This window comes from Tiliqua scincoides, chromosome 2 (assembly GCF_035046505.1).
Source record: "Tiliqua scincoides isolate rTilSci1 chromosome 2, rTilSci1.hap2, whole genome shotgun sequence".
In the NCBI taxonomy this organism is placed as follows: Eukaryota; Metazoa; Chordata; class Lepidosauria; order Squamata; family Scincidae; genus Tiliqua; species Tiliqua scincoides.
The window spans coordinates 257,336,334-257,352,456 of NC_089822.1; the positions used below are offsets into that span (position 1 = coordinate 257,336,334).

Consider the following 16,123-nt stretch of genomic DNA (forward strand, 5'->3'; position numbering starts at 1 on the left):
GGCTGCATTATGCCTGATCAGCGCTAGAAGGACTCACCTCCCTGCATTACAATCTCTGCACATGAACTGGAGGTTGTCCATGACTTTGTGTACCTTGGCTCAACGATCTCCGACACTCTTTCTCTCGATACCAAACTAAACAAACGCATTGGTAAAGCAGCTACCACGTTTTCCAGACTCACAAAGAGAGTCTGGTCCAACAAGAAGCTGACGGAACATACCAAGATCCAGGTCTACAGAGCTTGCGTCCTGAGTACACTTCTGTACTGCAGCGAGTCATGGACTCTTCACTCACAACAGGAAAGGAAACTGAACGCTTTCCACATGCGCTGCCTCCGACGCATTCTCGGCATCACCTGGCAGGACAAAGTTCCAAACAACACAGTCCTGGAACGTGCTGGAATCCCTAGCATGTATTCACTACTGAAACAGAGACGCCTGCGTTGGCTTGGTCATGTCGTGAGAATGGATGATGGCCAGATCCCAAAGGATCTCCTCTATGGAGAACTCATGCAAGGAAAGCGCCCTACAGGTAGACCACAGCTGCGATACAAGGACATTTGCAAGAGGGACCTGAAGGCCTTAGGAGTGGACCTCAACAAGTGGGAAACCCTGGCCTCTGAGCGGCCCGCTTGGAGGCAGGCTGTGCAGCATGGCCTTTCCCAGTTTGAAGAGAAACTTGGCCAACAGTCTGAGGCTAAGAGGCAAAGAAGGAAGGCCCATAGCCAGGGAGACAGACCAGGGACAGACTGCACTTGCTCCCGGTGTGGAAGGGATTGTCACTCCCGAATCGGCCTTTTCAGCCACACTAGACGCTGTTCCAGAACCACCTTTCAGAGCGCGATACCATAGTCTTTCGAGACTGAAGGTTGCCAACTATTAGCGCTAGAAAGTTGGATAGGATTGGGCCTCCAGTTAGGTACATTGCTTTATATCTGTGCTCATATAGTAAAATTTGTTTTTACTAATACTGTTGTTTAAAGCATACTGAATTACTCTTAATCCACATTTTAAAGCAATGAAAGCAATGGTCACCTGGAAAAACAGCATTTTAACTTTACGTACTTGAATCATTCATTTTAAGAGAAACTTTCAAATATTTCCAAAACGTCTACCTTTTCCTATTCCTTTTTAAAGCCTTCAGTCAGAGAAACTGCTCTTTTCCCACACTTCTTTCTTCTCCTTGCCCCCAAGCCACCATACCTTCAGATGTATCGGACTGAGAGCTAGGTTACAGGCTGTCCAAACCTACTCCAGGTATTCAATCTGCCTGTCAACAGAAGCATAAGTGACCATTTCTTTTTGAGGCACAGGCATTTTTCCCTTCTTAATGCTGAGCTCTGCGTAGTTCAGTTTGGCCACTGCCGTTGAGTCTGCCTTCACCTCACCGTCCTACAGAAAAGACATCCGGGAATCAATAAATCTTGAGGATTTGAGCTTCCCAAGGGTTCCCTGAGAGCTTCTGCACCAGAGAAATTCCCAGAACAAATCCATCCTAACACAGTTATAAATTCATGAAGTGACTTCAGGAAAGTGTCTGTTCTCTCCCATAGACCAACCCTCATCCCATCTGCAACATGGTATTTCTAACACTGGTCTTACTTACAGGTCTTACAATCGCAGTAAGGGTTCCTGGGGTTAAAAAAACAAAAACATGAAGCACTTTCAACACTAAAAAAGAGATATATACATGTGTATATATACACATGTGATTGTTGTCTTAATTTCCTTAATTTCCCTCCAAACAGCACCAAACAACTAGCTTTGTTATTCACAGATCTGTCCTATTTAAATATCCAAGAACTGTTACCCTGCATCTTGGAAGCTAAGCAGGGTCAGGCCTGCTTAGTACTTGGATGGGAGACTGCCTGGGAATACCTGGTGCTGTAGGCTTATACCATAGTCTTTTGAGACTGAAAGTTGCCAATCATCAAGAAGAGGCTGGACAAAGTGTGTGTGTGTGTGATTTTATATCAAGAGAGGTGTGCAAGTGAAACTGAATCTTCCCCCTTCCTTGGCCTTACCTGCCTTCACTCCAAGCACCTTTCTTCCAACTCATCTGTGATACCAGAAGTGAGCTGGGCTGGTAGAAAATGACCTGAAGTGATGAAGTGCAGGGAACTAAGATGGAAAACAATTCATCTGAATCATCCACCATCCATACACCTACTCTAATGTTAAAAAAGAGACTTCCATTCCCACTATATACAAGAATGGAGCACACCATTAAACAACAAATATGACTGTCCACTTGTATTTATTAAGGAACATCCACTAAACAGGAGACATCAATTTTAGGGGGCATGCACTAAAGTTGTCTGAGAAAAGGGCTCAAACAGATAAAAGGAAATCTTTCTTTACCTAGTGTGTAGTTAATCTGTGGAATTCCTTGCCACAGGAAGTGCTGATGGCAGTTGGCCTAGATGCTTTTAAAAGGGAATTGCACAGATTTATGGAGGGAAAGTCCATCACAGGTTATAGGTCACAATGAATATATGCAACCTCCAGGCTTCAGAGGTAACCTGTCTCTGAATGCCAGATGCAAGAGAGTGACCACAAGATATAGGTATCATCTTGTCTTCAGTGGTCCCTGAGGTATTTGGTGGGCCACTGGGAGAAACAGGAAGCTGGACTAGGAAGCTGGTGTGATCCTGCAGGGCTCTTCTTATCTATTTTGGCTGTGTGAGCTAAGCACTTTCAAGCCTAACTCTGGCTTAAGCTCAGGACTTACCTCACTCGGACATTCAGTCCTGGAGACTTTCACTCGGTGATCTGTGGATTAAATCAATCAGTAGAATATCATGTAAATGCATTTGTCATTAAATATGATTCATCATTTTAAAATGCTGATTCCTTGTTGAGCAGGAAATGAGACTACCCAGTGCCAGGCCATGTAGGTGACAATGGTGGGTGGGGTGGGGGTGGAATTATGCATCTAGAAGTGGGTTTGATTCCTAAGGGCTCCCATTCAGGTCTAGGGAGTACCAGTGGGGTGGAAAGAAAACTGCCTCTCTACCACCAAGAAACAGGATCTTCTTGCAGCAGTTCTCACAAAATGGCTAGTGGTGATGCACTGAGAGCACCATCAATAGCCATTTGACAACAGCAGAACACTGTTCCGCTATTGCAAACCCTCCATGCAGGGATCTGAACCCATGGCCACCCAGATGAAATACACCACCGTAACCATTACACCACACTAGATCTTACAGAATCTCAAGGAGCACTCAAAGTTGTTCTTTGGGGTGAAGCACAAGTATTCTGCCACAGTATACAAAATCGGAAAGGGGAACACAAGCTTGAAGCATAGACCACATCTCTCTTATAACTTAAAAGCACATTTTCTTCTTTAGCATGTGAAAAAAAAAAACAACCTTTAGGCAACTTGATTAAAATAAGTACATTAGGACCCCCGGATGCAATTGCTTGTGATTGGGAGCACAATTTCAAGCACAAGCCACTAGGCGGCCACCACTGGTTTAGAATAAAGCAAGTAACCCACCAGCAATTTCAAACCTCGTTTCCTTGTACAGTAGAGGCATAACAGGAAAGCAGCTACAGAAGCCCCCAGGGCAGAACTCAGCCCTGCCTGAAACAGGATGGACTGTGTAACATTTTCTTGTACCTTGGGAACTGCTAGGTGAAAGAATAAATGAAGTGTAAAAATGAACTCAAAACTGCAGATTAAAAATAGAAGAGAACAAAAGCCTATGTGGACCAAGCATGTGTGCATACATACATGCACAGAGAGAGAGAGAGAGAGAGAGAGAGAGAGAGAGTGCACATCCCAACATGTCAAAATCTCTATGAAATGTTTAGACTAACAGAACTATCCTGTCCCGCCCTCCCCCCCTCCATTGGTACAGCCACATCAAAAACGGATGTGCTTTATCCAACGGGGGGAGGGATTGGGAAGATTCCTAGGTGAAAGAGGAAATCCCGAAGTGGAAATAACATCCGAAGTTCGCCAGTTCGAGGGCACCAGCACCGTGCGACCTTGAAGCAGCTGACACGCAGAGCCGAGCTATTCCATCTGCTCTGAGCGTGGGATGATGGAGGCCAGAATGTGCGACCAGACCAAGAAAGAAACATCTGAATGTTGCGGTTTCTTGAAAGATAGAAACCTTCTTTCAAAATTGTAAAAATCCCTGCGGGGATTTAAATTAGCCTGCCTATGTAAACCGCCTTGAATAAAGTCTAAGGAGAAATCTGAGGACAAAGAAAGGTGGTATAGAAATACCTGTATTAAAAAAATATTAAAATTAAATCTCCTTATACCTCTATAAGCCTCCCACTACACAATGCATCTCCTTGGACCTGCACTAGCGATTCCGATAGCTCAAATCTGAGGATCAAAAGGGAAAAGGAACATTCTTTGACTCTAGAAGAGTCTTGGAACAGTTCTGGGGTATCAGGAAATATCAGAAATGGTTCCAATTTTCCAGACATTGAGAAAAAAAAACATCCCGATGAGAGAACCTTTACTTACTTGCCCAGATAGTGAGACAGACACACAGTCGTTCCAGAATCATCTTTTGAATATGTACAGTGAGTGGATCCAAAATACAACAAACACTGGCTTAGGGTTACCTGCACAGAACATGTGTCTCCTTATGCGGCTTCCGTTGGACATGAGGCAATGGAAAATGTGAGCTATTGCCCAGAAGGAAGAGGCGGCATGAAGTTGTAGTCCATGCTCATATTTTCCACTGCTTGAATTTTCAGCTCAATTCCACCAATTGAAAACTCTCTCCATTGGGTTCCAATTATCTTATCTGGTCACCTACACCATTTCTCAAAGCTTCCAGTGCTTTCATTAGCTCACAGCCACAGCTCAACTGTAGATTCACATTCTGCATTCGTGGTGTCCCAATTTCAGTCCCACACAAAATCCAGTTAAACAAAGTGGTTACTGGGGACTTTGGATAATTCCCATAGCACCCTCATGTGGTCCCTGATGGAGCATTAGTGTCTTATCACAGCCACTGGTATTGAGGGTTCAGGAACTGGCCTGCTCCAGAAGACCCTCTGATGGGTGCAAGCCCTCAGCCCAAAACCCTCAGCCTTTGGCCGACCACTTCAACACCGTCCCTGAGCTAACAGGTCTCAAGAGTAAATCTTGGAAGATCCTCTGCCCAAGATCTTGGGGAGCCATTGCCAGTCAGAGTAGACAACACTAACTTTCTGTATCAGTGGTATGACTCAGTCTAAAATATTTATTGATACCCCATATTCCATCGTACAAAGCGGCTTACAACCATCGAAAATCCACCATGTAATAAAATAAAAGGCACACTAAAACAAGAATGAATGTGTTCAGATAAATCTGCAGGGGCATAGCCCCAATTAAGCTACTGGGCAGGAGTTTCCGTAAACTGGGTATTCCGTATGCTATCCCAATCTCAGGTCAGATTTGTTAGCTGCTTGTCTGTAGGACTTAAATTCAGTTGGAGGGTCAGCCCCAAAGAACTCAGTTCTAGAACTTGCAAATGAATAATAAAGAGGGCAATCGTATGCTGAGTGCCCATCACTCACCTGAGATGAGGGGGCAAGGCTTCTGAGGAATGTGACCAAGGAGGGTTCAAGCTCTGGCACCTGCCTTTGATTAACTGAAGCTTGACTGCATATGCTGCTTAATTGAAATGGATGCATACTTAAAATTGTCCATTATGGTACTGCAGCTGAGAAAAAAATTAGTAGAATAGGACATCTCTCTATCCTATTTAGACAACCAGTTGCCCCATTTGGAAGTTTCCAGAGTCATCCGGCTGGCTTCACTTGAAAACAGAATGCTTGACCCAATGGGCCTCTGCTTGGAGGTCTCTCAGTCCTGATTATGTTTTCTTCTTCACAAATGAGCCACAGCTCCCATTGCCCATTCCTTTTCTAGCTATCCCCATTTGAATCTGCCAGTATTTTTCAGTCTGCAATGCCATCCTCAGAAAATAATATCTGTCTGAGTGCTCAAGGAGCAGCACATTAAAAGCAGGGTCTGCAAAAGTCACATCAAAGCAAACCACAAGGAGGCAGAGTCCAGACCACAGAAGCATTTCTCAGTTGGCTTTTGCGCAGGTCTGGCTTCCTCCCAGTCCAGACATCAGCCATGACTAGGAGTGCTGTGGTAGTGGCTGGGGTGGGAGGCGAGAGGCCTTTTGCACTGATGGCCACACTCGAGGCCTCCAAGCACAGCCATAACAACATGAGACATCACATGTCTCCTCACAGACTGTTCCCTCTCAGACCACAACACTTGCTTGCTTTTTGAAACGTGGCAGGTCATAAGAACATAAGAAGAGCCCCGGTGGATCAGGCCAAGGGCCCATCTAGTCCAGCTTCGATTCATCGATTCATAAGGCACCTCAGTTGTGTGAAATGGGATGCTCAGTTCTAGCCAGCCACCTCTTTTGTCCTTTGTATGTCTCAAGCAATTTATCAACTCCCAAAATGTCAACATCCCACTCTGACATTCTCCACCTGACTTCCTTCTTCCATATACCGTACTGTAGAAACCTGTCACCATGAATGCCTGACTACTTGCAACAAGGAAGCTGATTGTTTGAAGAGCAGCATCCCAGAAGGTGCTCGGCTGAAGAGTACATGTGAAGACAACATGCTTGTAGAAGCCTGAAACAAGAAAGCCTACCAAAAAGGCAGCCACACGCTTTTTCTAAGTTGCCCTCATACCCATTTTTCATTTGCTAGCCCAGTCTGTCTCTAGAACCATTAGAGCTGACAGGGAGCAGAGAGTCATGTGACCAGCCCCTTTGCACCTTTCTATCAGGTACAGACCCTCTCCCATCAATCCATCTTGGGAGGGGCCATAGTTCAGTGCATGAAGAAGGTCCCAGCTTCACGCACTGACATCATTTCCAGGATCTCAAATAGCCATTGATGGGAATGAGCCTCTGTAAAGACCCTGGAGAACCACTCTTAGTCAGAGCAGACAACACTGCCTGGGCTAGAAGGGCCAGTGCTCTGATTCAATAAAAGACACCTTCAAATGCTTCACCTCCTTTCAGCTAGGCAACCTAGGCACTAATCCTGTCCCCCTCCACCAGCACCAATGCAGCCATGTCAAAACGGTGTGAGCGGCATCATATGGGGAGAGGAGGGTGGAACTATACATCACCTATTTTGGTGGCATAAGTTCCAAGAGGGAAAGGGTGCAAGGTGGTTTTAAAAAGAGGGAATAAGATCTGACATACGCTATTGCCCACCGGATCCACCATTCCCTGCCCCATAGTTCCTCCCAGGGGACACCGATGCTAGGGACCAGCTCCCAGGGGACACTGACGCCAAAGGGGATTGGATAAGTTTCTGGAGGAAACTGGAGGAAAAATCCATTACGGGGTACAAGCCATGATGTGCATGCGCAAACCTCCTGATTTTAGAAATGGGTTATGTCAGAATGCCTGATGCAAGGGAGGGCACCAGAATTAGGTCTCTTGTTATCTGGTGTGCTCCCCGGGGCATTTGGTGGGCCGCTGTGAGATACAGGAAGCTGGACTAGATGGGCCTATGGCCTGATCCAGTGGGGCTGTTCTTATGTTCTTAACTACAATTCCCAGAAAGCCTTGCAGGTCTCTTGTTATCTGGTGTGCTCCCTGGGGCATTTGGTGGGCCTGTGAGATACAGGAAGCTGGACTGGATGGGTACACAGCCAGCACCACTCACCATTTCTGGCAGCAGCCCACGAGGTCATTAAAGAGCATCAAGTTTTGCAATGCTGTAAGTCAGGCTGCAAGTTCCAGCAGCACAGCCCAATGACAGGATTAGGCTGGGATAGAATTAGACCACAGTGTGTGCTGAGCAAAGGTCAGAATGACAAAATGCAAGACTGCCCAAAACTGCACGTTTTGCCACCACAGCATCACAGCTTTCAGGAACTTCACAACTTGAACTGGGAATTTTATGGGCTCAGACTAAGAGCCCAATCCTATGCACAAGTAAGTCCCATTTGAGTCAGTGGGGCTTACTTCCAGGAAAGCGTGGTTAGGATTGTAGCTTAAGGCCTCACTTAGCAAAAGTTCTCGGATGATATGATCAGATCTCAGAGCTTCAGATGTAAATGGGAATAGGGGTGTGCAATAGTGCTTAGCTGTGATGACACAGCTCAATATTTGTATTGCCATGCAGCATTTTTAAGGGGGGGGGGGGAGAGAACCAGAAATACAAATGACACATAGCCTTGATTATTATTTAGGAAAAATGTAATAATAAAAGGAAGCTATTTTATGCTGAGTCAGACTATTTTTCCATTGAGGAACATCCACACTTTAGTAAAAGGGGAAAAAAGCTTCTTAGGGCAGCTTACAATCGAAGAGCATGTAAAACAAGCCATTGTAAAAAAAAATGCAAATACAAAATTAAAACACCAAGAGAAGCACAGAGTATCATAAGCTAGATACATGGTGCAGAGACACCAGTGCCTCACTCAGCTGACTTAGTTCAGAGTAATCTTGCAGTCCAGAGGGTATCTTTGATTCACATAGCTCATGCTGCCAGGCTTGTAGAGAAAACAGTTCTGCTGGCAGAGGTACACTAGTGACAAAACTTTGCTGCTAAAGTCCCTGGGCACTCCCGGGTTCCTCGTCTATTTACATATGAAGAAACTGGGTGGGAATTTTTTTAGGACTGTGTCAGCTATTTAATGGACGAGGCACAGAGCATGTTCCAGAGGGGAGACGGGTGAGGTACCACAGCCAGACAGAGCTGAGGTGGCTTCCATCTTCTGCCCTCCACCTGATCCCTGTTACAAAATATGTTGCTCCATAGGGGCCTCCCTTTACTCATCTGCGTAGGAATTGTAAGCGGATTCCGCCCCAACCGTGAGTCGGGGGGTATTAGCAAAAGCGATTTCACAGATGCTGACATCACGGAAATGGGGGCGTTGCGGGCCGTTGCCTGGTTCTGGGAGAGAAATCCCCTCCCTGATTCATCTCCCATGGACCCCGGGGAGCTGGAAAATATGAAGCCGTTGACTGCTAGCGGGTTGTTCAAGGCCTATTTCGAAGGTAAGAAACAGAAGGCAGAAAGGTGAATGCTGCCATTCTTGAGATATAAGGGCAAGAGTAGGCCCAACAAAGGGAGGGTTGGCCCCAGGTGCCTTCCCCAGGCCTCCCAATTCCTTAGAAGACATTAAAACGTCACTTCTGGTTTCACAGAAAAACCCAAAATAACTTTTTTTAGCTCTAGGTCTCAGTCTGAGCCTGGCAGGGCTGCGAACAGATGTCCATGGCCTCTTCTGGGCTCAGAGGACCCTCTGGAGGTGCAGGGAGCAGAGCTCTGTCGGCTCTTAAGGGTGAAGGAAGCATTTGCCTGTATTCACGGTTTCACTTAACTGCAGGAGATTCCAGAACCAGAACCCCATCAGATATGGGGGGCATGCCTGTACTACAATACCTTATTGCTCGCTCAGCTTTTCTTTCAGCTGGAAATCTTGTCTGTCCCATGCCCTTCCTACAGATGGAAAGAATGCTTGATTCACCTTCACACTCATTGCTCTCATCCCCACTCCACAGCAGAAACCAGGAATTCTGACAAGGTCTTCTAACTTCCTTTCAGTCACTTTGGGTCCCTGTGTGGTACCGTGGGTCCTAGCCTGAACCTTTCCCATAAAACTCAGCTTTGCTCTTAGGAATCCTGGTTGTCAGCCCTCCCACTCCAGCCTATTCATGCATCTTTATCTTGGGCATCTTGCTTATCCTTTAATCCACTAGAACAGGGGTCTCTAAACTTTTCAGCCAAAGGACCACATCAAATATCTGGCACAGTGTCAAGGGCCGGAAAAAAAATTAAATATAAAATTTAAATTAATACATTAGCGATGGAACTTAGATGAATGAATAAATGAATGGGTTCAAATGTCCAGGACTTCTACAAACATGAACACAGCCCAAGAAATCAAGCACACACTTAAATGGACGCCCATTCCCTCTGGTTGTGTTGTCAACTGGGCCAGAGGCGCTCAGGGGAACAGAGGCTGGCCACGGGCCAGATAGAGGCTTGCCGTGGGCTGCATCTGACCCCCGGGCCAGGGTTTGGAGACTCCTGCACTAGAAGGTTGTGGCCAGGGATGGGAACTCGAGTCCTGATGACTTGACTCAAGTTGCAAAAATGCTGATTTTTCGCGACTCATGTTGACTTGAGTCACAGATATCACTGACTTGGACCCAATTTGTGACTTGGGGCCAATGATTCAAAAAAGAGTGATGAATAGACTTGAGGTCCAACTCACTTTTGTGTGCACTTGTGACTCTGTTTCATGTGTATGTGTGTGTGCTTGCTTATTTTTTTTGGCCACACCTGACTTGCACTGTGACTCATTTCTTGCAATGACTAACTCAAGTCACAATGACCATACAAACAGCTCAGGATGAGTCATGACAGCTGCCTGTTATGATTCGCAACTCGGGGGTTGGCGACTTGCGACTCAGCTCGCAAAACGGGCTCAGTGACTCCAGCACATCCTTGGTTGTGGGTGCGCATTCTTCATTCCCAGTTATCTTGCCTTTTCATCCAGTCCTTCTTGTCAAAATCAGACTTTAGCATGTAAGCTTCATAAGCCCAGGACTGTTGGATTACTTATATATCTGCAGGTACAGAATTAATGGTACTAATAATCTGATTGCTTTTTTTCCTTGCACAGCTGACGTGTCTGCCTCTCGATTTGTCAAGGCCCTTCAGGAAATTGTTGCTGGGAATAATCAAGTGGAGATCCATCATTTGGAAGACAGTAGCTATTTCTTCCAGTGTGAAGAGATTGTCAAAAGTAAGGATCACTGTGGAGGTGATGAAATGATGGGGAGGGATGGGATGATCTCAGTTATGAATGAAAGTGGATAACGAATCTCCTCTAAAAAAATACTCCCTTATTGTTATATCAAATCTCTAATGAAATTCTTTGAATCTGTCAGTCTGAGCTGCTTCAGCCAAACACTGTCCATCACTACCCAGTGTTTCTTAGTGCCCATAACTAAGCAGTTTGGAACAGTTTGGATAATCTACCCCCTCTAACGGTGTATGTTTAGTGTCTTTCCCTCTCTAATGAGTAACCAGAGCCTGCTAAAGTTGCCATTTAATGAGGAAAAAAATGGTGGGAACAGTGATTTGGCCCTTAGTCAATGTTTGTACATGTAAACGCAGATTCTTGGGTGGTTGTCAGAAGTACCCAGAGTACACACACACACTGATATTAAGCAACCAGGTTCAGCCTCACTGCACCATTTCACAAGTTACTGCATGAGAAAATGCAAAGTGGATCTGTGTGTTTCCTCCACATGTGCCACTCATAGACTGCTGGATAGTGTCTGTGCAGTGGGGCCTCCGACTGGCTGGCTCTCATACCCACTACTCTGCATAGCTCCTTTGCCTGGTACCAGAACACAATGCACATGTTCAAACTCTGTAATGCCCAGTGCTAACCACAGAAACAAGCAATACACTTCTAGTGTTAGCTCTGCCTCCACCAGGCATTGATTGACTTACTCCCTCTTGCTCCATCTTGTAGAATGTTTGCAAATGAAAGAGTTGGCAGTTCTACAGCCAGCCAGTGGCATAGCTAAAGGCCCAATCCTCTTTAACCTCAGTGCTGGTGCTGAGCTCCAGCGCCAACACTCTGTGTCACAAACATGTCGTAAGGCATATCCATGACACCCTATGAGGAGTCAGTGCCAGCCCAGTTGGCGCTGAGCTCAGCACCAGACGGACACCACCTGGAACATGGTAGGAGCTCCAGGTGGCTATGAGAGCCTTGGGGGTGGGGGGCAGGTGTTCCAGGGTGGGGGGAGTGTGGGGCAGGGGGAGGAACTGGGGCAGGGTGGGTCTGCTGGAGCTCTGCTCTTCCATATCCTATCCTCCGTGTTGGGCTGAAAAGCCCAACATGGAACTCTTCCAGTCTACACTGGCAAAATAGCCTGCACAGAATAGAGGGGACTGATTGCAACCCCTGCATCCTCCGGCAGCCCCAAAGGCCATTTTGGCACCACTGCACCCAGTGGAGCTGCTGGGGATAGGATTCAGGTGCCCGACATCTGGCACCCACAGGCACAAAAGTTTTTAAGACCCCTCCCAATTTGAACAAAATCAAATATAATTCCTCCAGTTGTATTCGTGAGGGGGTCTGGAACCCTTAGACTACTTTTTTGGCCTTGGTCCGCAAAAAGGAGTGTGGATTGGCACCCCTTGAAGGCATGGTATCCAGGGCAATGTACCCCCCCTTGTTCCCCGTAGCTACACTACTGTATTCAACTCCAAATCCTATATCTTTTTCCCTGGAAATTCTTCCCCTTAAGACTAGAGGAAGGAAATTTCCAGTCATACTTGAGCCAACCAAGGCATTTCTCATTTTAAAAATCAAGTATTCAAGGAAGACAGGAATTAGTATTTTAAAAATTCTTGATGCTATTGATTCCCAGGTATTACAAAGCTCCGAGCTCTCCGGAATTCTATGCTCTCTAGTTTGAAAAGTCCTGTGACACAAGCAGCTTTGGAATCTGCTCGCCTAAATGCTGGGAAAGCTCTCCATGTACTCCAGAAATTCTACAGCAACACCAACTGGGTTGAACTGGGCCGCACCAACCCCTATGAACACATGAGTAAGTCAATATGAGTATGGAAAACAGGTGGTAGTCTCCCAAGTTTCCTTGTCAAACGGAATGATGGCCTTGAAAATTAAAAGTGTTTACCATTTTAAACTAAAATGTCTTTAAAATGTTATCTTTCTTATATTCACACTACCTCTATGAGGCAGGGTGAGTATTGTTTCCCTGGGATACTGAAGCAGGGGACTGCCAGATCTACACTGCAATCATCTGTTTCTAATATGGCTTATGGTTGACTATTTAGTTTTGAAAATTGCATTTTCAGAGTTATATTGGCCAAACTCAGAATGATTGGAACAATCCAATACCGCCTTAAGCATGCTTAAATATATTGATTTCAAAAGGAAATCACTGTAAATCTATAAACTAAATATATACATTTTTGTGAACTTTAGTTAAAAAGCAATACATTCATATTCAAGAGGAAAGAGGTACAGTACTGTACACCAAGGGCCAAACTGCATATTGAATGCACGCTGTTTGGCCCAGGACAAGAGAGAAGGCTTTTTCCAGTCCTTCCCCCATCCCAACACACTGCCATTCTGATGAAAATCATCCCAACCCAAAGCTAATATTTGTACCAGGAGGGAGCTGTGACTGGCGCGTATCATGAAGCAATAAGCAACTTGGAGAGAAAATTTTGCTGGAACTACAGTAAGGGACTTAAAAACTCTCCCCTCTCACCATGACCTGACTGAATTCAAACAATCACACACACACACACACTGACCTCATTTGGGCCCAAGTCAGAAAGACTTAAACTAAATAATTGGAATAGGATTTCAAGTTTGCATAGCTGGTTAAATGGATCCAAAGTTTACAGAAGTAGTGAAGCAGAAGCAGTTCTATAAGTTACGGAAGCATTTCCTATATTTTACAGAAGTAGTATTTATTTTCAAAAGGAACCCTTTACTCCAGTTTTAGTTCTGAGGTAGCTTAGATTCATCACAAGTCTGCCAAACCTCAGGGCGTAGCAAGGGCAGAACCTGAGGGCCACTTGCCCAAGGCACTACACCAAGGGTGACACAATTCAGCCATGAGAGACCTCCAAGCGCTGCGCGGTGTCATGTGATGCCGTGATGTCACAGCCCCAGGCGCCGCTGCCCTTGCGTTCACCCCTGCTGAACCTACTGTATTCAAGGATAATATGGCATTCACTCTAAAATGTCATCTTTCTCCTCTCTGTGCCCCACAGTAAAGGTAACCAGTTCTGCGTTCCCTGTTGCCCGTCATACTAAGAAAACCTGTAAGGACTGCAATAAAGTACCAAGGTAAGATTATACTGGTACTAGTTTGAAGGAAAACAGACCCTTCCTTTATCCATGGCAAAACTGAAAGAGTATAGGTTGCTGATCACATACCCTGATACCACCCCAAAAAAGACAGCATGAAAAGGAAAAGAGCTGATCTATACATGTGGATAAATCAGGTAGTACACACAGTTCCTAGGAGAATATTCATTCAGATTGCTAGATGCGCACTGCATGTTTAAATGTGCTCTCCCATCAATCTCTTTGTCCATGGAAAATGAATGCACCGGGAAGAAGATTCCCACTTACCTTCCTCCCTAAGATGATCATTTTCTACAGTCAAGGTTTTTTTTCAGCATGGGGAACATTCAAAGGTCCAATTCCTCCTCTGCCTTCTGAAATAGTTCAGCATTGGATATGATTTATTTAAACCTGTAGATCAGCTCTAAGAGATATTATGAGATTTGTTTGCCCTGGCAGAGGACTGAAACTTCCAGATTAAAATCACCATCTTTTAAAGATGTATAAAGACCGCAAAGATTCCTGTAGCACTTTAAAGGCTAACATGTTTATTTCAACATAAACTACCAGACTATTTGCCACAATGCACTTTCATACCTACTACCTATCTAATAGTACAATAAAAACTAATTTTTTTCTCAAGACAAAGAGCACATGTGGGAGGCCAAAAGCGGTCTAAGATCATGGCAGGGAGTACTACTAGCCCTACTAGCTTCTTGCCACCATGATCTCAATCATGATCAGGTACCTCCTGCTGCCCTCCATTTCTATTTACACTAGAAAAAGCAAGCAAACCAGGGACAACAACATATTAAAGTCATCCGCAGCACAAACTTAGGTATGACCACTCAAAAGTAAGCCCCACCGTATCCAATGGAGATTCCTCCCAGATAAGTGTGTATAGCAGCCATTTTCAACCACTGTGCCATGGCACACTGGTGTGCCGTGAATGGCCCCCAGGTGTGCCATGGGAATTTGGAAGAGGGTCATTTATCAATAGGACCATTGGGGGATGTGAGCCCCCTTTGACAGTACAGTGTGCCTTGTCAATTGTCAAAAAGCTGATGGTCTGCCTTGACCTTTTTAGTGCCTTGCCAGTGTGTCGCGAGATGAAAAAAGTTGAAAATCACTGGTGTATAGAATTGCAGCCCTTGGTGCTCTGTGAGCAGGGAATCATGGCGTGCAGTACTAACAGACCAATCCTAATTAACTTCCTGTGCTGCAACACATCTGTTCAATTCCCTGCAAGAGAAGAGGCTGCTGGAGGTCTCCCTGAGGTAAGGAGACATTTGTCTCCTTCCCCCAAGGTAAGCCCCAGCAGCCACAATGGGGCTACTCACACCAGCAAAATCACTGGTACAAATCCAAGCAGGCTCGTATTGGGAAATCATGCCCAGGAAGGGGGATATGATATGGTGGGAGCCCTCCTGGGCCTTACCCCCTTGCCACCCTCCCCCTCCCTCTCCCCCTCCCCCACCAGCATGTGCTGGTCTCCCGCTAGTGCTGGCAGACTGGCACAGGCCTTCCCGCTGATACCACAAACATCTCTGTCAGAATGTCCTTTATGGCACATTTGCATCACTTGCAACACTTGTTCTGCCTTTGCTAGCATGATTAGGATTGAACATAAGCACATATGACTGAACATAAAGGACTGAATATAAGAACAGCCCTGCTGGATCAGGCCATAGGCACATCTAGTCCAGCTTCCTGTATCTCACAATGGCTCACCGTCTGCCCCAAAGAGTACACAACATGAGACCTGCATCCTGGTGCCCTCCCTTGCATCTAGCATTCTGATGTAGCCCATTTCTAAAATCAAGAGATTGTACATACACATCTTGACTGCCTAGATTATATTCCATATCTTTATATGGCTAACCTTGGATTAATCGCATACTCTCTCATCCTATCCCACCTCACAGTGAAAAGAAGAAGAATTCTGTGCACTGTCCTAATCTCTTAGAGGAAGGGCGGAATATCAATAATAAAAACAGGTCCTGATCCTGAGCAATCCAATCCCCGGGACATATTCATTTTGAATCTGCCAATTTTACCATTTCTCTGTTTATTAATAGTGGCGGCTACGAGTGCAATGACAACATACTAGTGAATAACTTACTCACCAGTGGGTACAAAGTGTCTCGAACATGCAGGACCAAACCACGAGGTAAGATGAGCTTTTATTGCTAGGATTTATTTGCAAGTTAAATAATTTAATAAATATGTACATGGCAAATAAACAGAGTG

The 16,123-nt window shown here is 45.4% G+C and overlaps 1 protein-coding gene across 1 annotated transcript in view; it reads left to right on the forward strand.

Moving 5' to 3' along the window:
* Positions 1 to 8,761: 8,761 nt before the first annotated feature.
* Positions 8,762 to 16,123, forward strand: part of LOC136639087 (von Willebrand factor A domain-containing protein 7-like) — a 28,289-nt gene continuing 20,927 nt past the window's right edge. The window contains exons 1-5 of the mRNA XM_066613112.1: positions 8,762 to 9,014; positions 10,649 to 10,771; positions 12,417 to 12,596; positions 13,798 to 13,873; positions 15,952 to 16,043. Coding sequence (XP_066469209.1) covers positions 8,762 to 9,014; positions 10,649 to 10,771; positions 12,417 to 12,596; positions 13,798 to 13,873; positions 15,952 to 16,043 — 724 coding nt within the window. The remainder of the gene's footprint in view (positions 9,015 to 10,648; positions 10,772 to 12,416; positions 12,597 to 13,797; positions 13,874 to 15,951; positions 16,044 to 16,123) is intronic.